The sequence below is a fragment of the Trichomycterus rosablanca genome, chromosome 12, assembly GCF_030014385.1.
Source record: "Trichomycterus rosablanca isolate fTriRos1 chromosome 12, fTriRos1.hap1, whole genome shotgun sequence".
Lineage (NCBI taxonomy): Eukaryota > Metazoa > Chordata > Actinopteri > Siluriformes > Trichomycteridae > Trichomycterus > Trichomycterus rosablanca.
The window spans coordinates 30603963-30610427 of NC_085999.1; the positions used below are offsets into that span (position 1 = coordinate 30603963).

At 39.1% G+C, this 6465-nt stretch overlaps 1 protein-coding gene across 1 annotated transcript; it reads right to left on the bottom strand.

Moving 5' to 3' along the window:
* Nucleotides 1–982: 982 nt before the first annotated feature.
* Nucleotides 983–3866, bottom strand: htr2aa (5-hydroxytryptamine (serotonin) receptor 2A, genome duplicate a). Its single transcript, XM_063005683.1, has 3 exons — nucleotides 3674–3866; nucleotides 2782–2982; nucleotides 983–1695 (listed from the first exon to the last, which is right to left on the bottom strand). Exons 1-3 carry the CDS (start codon nucleotides 3795–3797, stop codon nucleotides 983–985), a joined length of 1038 nt encoding a protein of 345 aa, XP_062861753.1. The 5' UTR covers nucleotides 3798–3866.
* Nucleotides 3867–6465: the final 2599 nt, after the last annotated feature.

Genomic DNA, 6465 nt, shown 5'->3' on the forward strand with positions numbered 1-6465 from the left:
ACAGATGCCCAACTGGGCTGAACTCTAGAAAGGTTCAAGGTTGTGCCAAGCTCTTCCATATAAAAGTGATTAAGGCCACTTTGCACCTTAAATATTAAACACTTAAACCTTTAATATCCATTTATATCAGTACCCTGATCTATGCTTTGCCACAGTTTGATCCACGAATGGCTCCTTGGACTTCATGGCTTGGTTTTGTACTGATAATGCAGTAGAAACCTCTAGACCCAGGTGTGTACCTTCTTTAAACTATTAAGTTCTAGACACAATACATTAATAAATAAAGCAAACAGGATGCACCTGTCCACAAAGCCACAGCAGAGGGTTTAAATATTTTTGTTAATCAGAGATTTCCGCTTTTTAAGAACGTTGTTAAGAACATGTTTTCACTTCATCTTTATGAGTGATAAAGTGTTGATTGATGGGTAAAACTGGCAATTATATCCATTTAAAATCAAATCAACATGTTATTTAAAAATCATGTGTTTAAATTTAGAGAACCTAAACAAATAAATTAATTAATAATAAATGTAAAAAAAAACACACAATGGTCAAAGAAGAAGAATATCTTAGTTGTATTACTGATTTGAGGTAAGGTGCTTATCAAGAACCAGTGCCATTTGCCATTAAGAACATTATATTAACATTATAACATTATAATTGTATTTTTTTCCAGGTTATTATTGTTTCAAATACAATAACGGGGTTTTAGACACACTTTATCATAAACACCACATAAACTTCAACAGATTTCAATAGTTAGTGTGTTCTATAAACATGACTTTCCAATAAACTTAATCAAACACTGCCATTAAATAAAATGTTAACGAAATAACAAACACACATCCAAATTTGTACAAAATACAATACCAGAGGTTTTCATACTTGCCCACCAAATATATAACAATTATAAATAGCTTTTTTGACTGGCCCCACAGAAATTAACACTATCAAATACATCCAGGTGACTGTACGGTTCAGTTTACAAACAACTAACACTCTCCTCAGTGATTGTTTTACAGTGTGTATTTTTCCTTGTAAATGTAAGGGAAAAATCTTTTTCTTCTTGCACTCTGGCTAGTGCTGAATGGTACGCTAATGGAGGAATAGTGTTGACCAGAATAAGCCTCAGTGGGTTTTTTTCCTCATGATATTGACATTTCACATATCTAGCAAATGCTGTGCGATAGGTTTTATTAAAAAGTGTGTAAACCAGTGGGTTGATGGCCGATGACATGTATCCCACCCAAACAAACACATTAAGAAGAACACTGACAATGTCATTACGGCACATGGAGGGATCACACACCGCCGCCAAAATGTTGGTAACAAAAAATGGGCACCACATAACCACAAAAAGTATAAAGACCACACCCAAGACTTTAGATGCCTTCTGTTCATTGCTGAGAGTCACTGAGCGCCTCAGGAACAGCTTTTTCTCATAAGGAATGAAACCAAGTGCCAAGGTTCTGCTCCACCTGGGCTGTGGCACCAGCTGGTCCAAGCACAGTGTGGCCTCACTATGGAGGGCTTTAATGGTCAAGACGTAGGTCACCACCATGATGGTCAATGGCATGCAAAAGGCCATGAAGGAACCAATGAGCACAAAAAAGCTGTCTGTTAAGAAGCAGCTACCGTCTTTGAACACTTTGGTCTGGTCACGGAGGCCTATTACCGGAATAGGCATGGAGATACCTGTGTGAGAAAAAACAAAAAGAAAACGAAAAGTTTAGTTAAATGACACAATAACAGTCCCAATGTGGCATAAGATTAATGATTTCAGACGGATGGTATAAAGTGGTATCATTCATTTTAACAACACGATTCATCCAGTCAGGGTTGTGATGGGTCCAATGCCACTCAAAACATAAATACCCTGGACAAAGTGATACACACTCACACATTCACTAGGTGCAATTTAGTGCCGGCAATAAACTATCTGCCTGTTTTGGGAGGTCGGAGAGACTTTGAGTACCCAGAGTAAACCAATGCATACACAAGGAAAGCATGCAAAACTTCTCACAGATAGTGACTAGAAGTGAGGATTAAACCAAAGACCTCAGTACCTACAGTATATCCTGCTGTGCAGGACTTACTATACTAGCTGCACCACAACTGTTCCCCTTTGTGATTTGCATACTCTTTAAAAACACATGGTCTTTACTGTATATGCTAAATGTATTTGTCATTGTATTTAAATGACACTGTCAACAACATGCAAACACAATACAACACGGGTGTTACTGGCAGGAATGGGTGCAGACGAGAAAAGGTTATTATAGAATAATTATATTATACAATTATACTTAAAGCATCTAAAGAACCTATATGCTGGGTTTATCAACCAATTGTTTTAATTTGGCTTTATTGGAGGGTTTTTAGGTATGAGTTCATCACAGCATCTCGATAGATTCAAGTCAGGACTTTCACTGGGACACTCCAAAACCTTGATTTTGTTTCTTTTAAGACCTTTGAGCTATCTACAAGGCATATGAATAAGTCTTGGCAGGTCAGAGTAGTTTTGACAGCTGTTTGACAGCAGGTGGGTGGTCCTAATGTTTTGGCTCATTAGTGTAAGTGATTTTTCCCTTGTTTAGTTTTGCAAACCAGTGTGTTTTTCAAATGTATTCCTGTTTGTTGTTGTGTTTAAAATTGTTATGTCTAAGTCTTACAGCAAATTTTTTACATTCAAACAATTTTTCATGTTACACGTCTGGTCACATGACAACCACTTAAAGTGAAGTTATAAAAGCATGTGATGATGGGGATTGTGCAACCCACCAGCAGAGATGGTCCAGACGGCAGCGATCTTAGCTCTGGCTCGCCAAGCAGATTTAGTGCGACTGTGGCCTATCGGATTGCGAATAGCCACATAGCGATCAACTGAGATGGCACATAAATGCATAATGGATGCAGTAGATAGCAGCACATCTAAGTAGATCCATATTGGGCAGAGGACAGCTGGGAACGGCCATGAATAGCCTGTAAAACACACACACATATGACATATCAACAGCATATCAGGGGTTGACTGAAGTTTAGATTGGATCACATCAAGGCAGTTATATGTAACTTTTTAAAAACATCAAGGGCACATTGTGGAATACAGCATGGTGAACATGCGTGGGGATTTAAATGGGATTTTCCCATTTAAGTTCTGTTTAATAATTTTGTGCCAAGGAACTATAGGAAGATCCTTCAGATACACCATAATTGCTACTCATTGCAATCTTTCCAATCAATGGCAATATTGTTAATAGTGAAATAAGATGCAAGTTGCATCTTGCATCTTACTTGCAAGATGCTTAATATCCAAAACGACTTACAACTGTAACAAAATACAACCCAAGCAACTGAGTGCAAAGGGCTTTGCTCAAGGGTCCAGCAGTGGCAAAATTAGGATTACTAGCCCAGTAGTGTAACCATTGAGCTATCACTGCCCTGGTGTTTTTTGTTTGTGTTTATATGTACACATATGTATATTTACACCTATGTATACACTGTAGGGATATCACTTAACAAAAGTTATTCATTACCTGCGCCCCTTAACAACATTAAACAGAAAGAGCTGTGTGTTCAATATGTAATGTGTTCAAAAAGGTCTGATTTGACACAACATCACATTCCACAACTACATCACAACAATCAAAAACAAAAGTTACAGCCAACCCACCATACAGAATGGTTACAATGGAGACTGGCATGACAAGAAGGCTCAATAGCATGTCAGCTATAGCCAGCGACATGAGAAAGTAGTTGGTTGCATTCTGCAGCTTCCGTTCTAGACTGACAGCCATGATGACCAGGATATTCCCAGTAATGGTGATGACCACAACAGCTATGATTAGCAGTGCTGCCCAGTTTTTCTTTCTCCTAGGTTCAAGCTCCTGACCCTCACATAACGCCACTTTCAGGTTTGACAGGTTGCTGAAGAGTAAGGTTTCCACACTTTCGTTACAGTCGAAAAAGGCATTGTGGACTTCGTTTCGGGACATTTTCTCAGAGTTAAAGTTAATGATGAAAATACTCCTTAGAGTGCTTATAAGTGTTCCATCAGCCAGATGTTTGTAGCATCCGATTAAGTGACTCTGGTTAATGCCCGCATGTTTGTCGTGTTCTGAATGACCTGAGTATTCCTGCAAAAGCTGTTTAAAAGAAAATAATCACACAGAAAGGTTTCCTTTAAGGTAGAAGAGCAGAAAATGGTGAGCTGTCTTGTTTCTTTCGTTTGATGGTAGGGTTTTTTTTTCTTAATGCCAGCGCTCTGGAGGCAATAGCAGCATGAACATTTGTCGACAAGCCTTTCATCAATCTTCCTAATCTTGCCATTCTGAGGGTGAGAGGGGGAGGAGAGACACAGGGAGGTAGAAAATAAGGGAGGCAGGGAAACAGTGAGTCAGAGAGCTGAAGATCCTCAGGTGGTTGTAGGATTTCCTCCACCTACAATGAAAGGAAGACAGAAGAAACACAGTAAGACACACACTTCAAAGCGCTGGGTCAGAATCAGAAAAGGGGGGTGAAAAGAAAACCATTAAACAATAATAAATATGACTATACGCACAACAATTGACACATTCTTCAACTGCACACATCAAGGTTTCATACACTTGCTTACTTTATAGGGTCTCAGTGGTGTCCATTATAGTAGACTGCAGAGAAAAAAACTCCCTCCATTTATACAGCCACCAAAACACACCAGCAGTGATGAGTGATCCCTTCAATTCTATCCTCCTCTCATCCGTTCCTTACTTTCTCTGCTTTGCTTTATATGTCACTCCTCTCCTATTTGTCAGTATTCTCCTCCTTCTCCAGTGGTTTAACCATCTCATTACCCTTTCTTTCCTGAACACATGTTTAGTGAGTTCATGTAAATTGGGTCACTTTAATTACAACTAAAACAGCTTTATAATATAAATATAAAATTATAAACAACACTCCATAAATCATTGGAATCAGATGACATTTAAAAGACACTGGCAACATGAGAAAAAGATTCTCTGGTCTGATAGAAAATGAGATGGGCTGAACAACAAGCACCATGTCTGGTGAAAAACAAGCATTTGCTAATACCACCCCTCAGTTAAACATGTGGTGGCAGAATCATGCTGTGTGGGTGCTTCTCAGCTGCAGGAACAGAAGGACTGGTAGGAATTAAGGGATGGATGAATGCATCCAAATACAGGAACAACCTGAAGAAAACCTCCTCCAGAGTGCATACAGGACAGAATTAAAACATTAAAAACAGTTCACCTGTATCAATAATAACCCAAAGCATACATACAGAACAAGACTAGAGTGGTATTGGGGCAAGTATCTGAATGTTTTCTGAAAGTCCAGACCTAAACACTATGAAACATCTGTGAAAAGACCAGAAGATGGCAGACCAAAGATGCTCGAAATCCAATCTGACAAAGCTTGAGAGGATATGCCATTCAGAATGGGATAAACTGCCCAAATCCAGGTGTATTCTCAAAACAGAACTGTGCCAGACGTTAAGGGGTGTGGATATTTCTCAATCAATTGTGTTTAAATTATCCTGGAATAACATCTACATTTATAGCATTTAGCAGACACACTTATCCACAGAAATGAGGTTTGCACTCTAAGGTAGGATGGGACTCTAAGGTAGCAGTGGTGGCATGGCAGTGCTTGGGTTGATTGAAAACCCAGCATGCAACTCCCAGCATTTTAAATCAGCTGTAAAGGAAGACCTACCAAGAGGGAGTTGCAGTAGTCCAGCTTCAATATGACTGGGCGAGTATCTTGAGTGGCTTTTTTTAGAGAGGAATGGTCAAACCTTTCTGATTCTTGAGAGGAAGCAGCATGAGGTAAGACCACCTCCAGCTAGGAAGCCATCCACTGCCATGCTGAACCATTTATTCAAAGGTTGTAGAGGACATACTTGAGAATGTTGTGATTAATGGTTTCAAAGGCTGCACATAGGTTTAGGAGATTCAGGACTGATGATAGTTTGGCTGCATTGGCCTCCAGCTTTTCTATGGCATTTACAAGGTCTGTGTCTGGTGAGTGAGGTGCCTTAAAGCCAAGCAGATACTAATTTGGATGTCATTCAGGTTAAGAAAAAGAGATAACTATACATAGCCTGTGCAGGAATTTCGGAAAGAAAGGAGAGGAGTGATATGAGTTTGTAATTGTTTAACCTGTGCCTTTTTTAAAGCTGCAAAACCATCCCAAAGAATTTCAACACATAGCCAACACTCTGTTCTGGATACTCCTCAATATACTCCCTTTCATTCTGCATCTCCTAGATTATTTTCCAGTTACTTTAGGTTTTGCTCAGTATCTGTAATGCACTAGGATCCAAGTAATAAAGTCATTTTAAGTCACTTAGACATGAATAATTACTGAACGTTATGCTTTTGCTTTGCCGTCTTAATGGGCAATCCATACAGCAAAGCAAGAGAACAAGACAACTGCACAATGCACAAAATTAACTGCACCCTG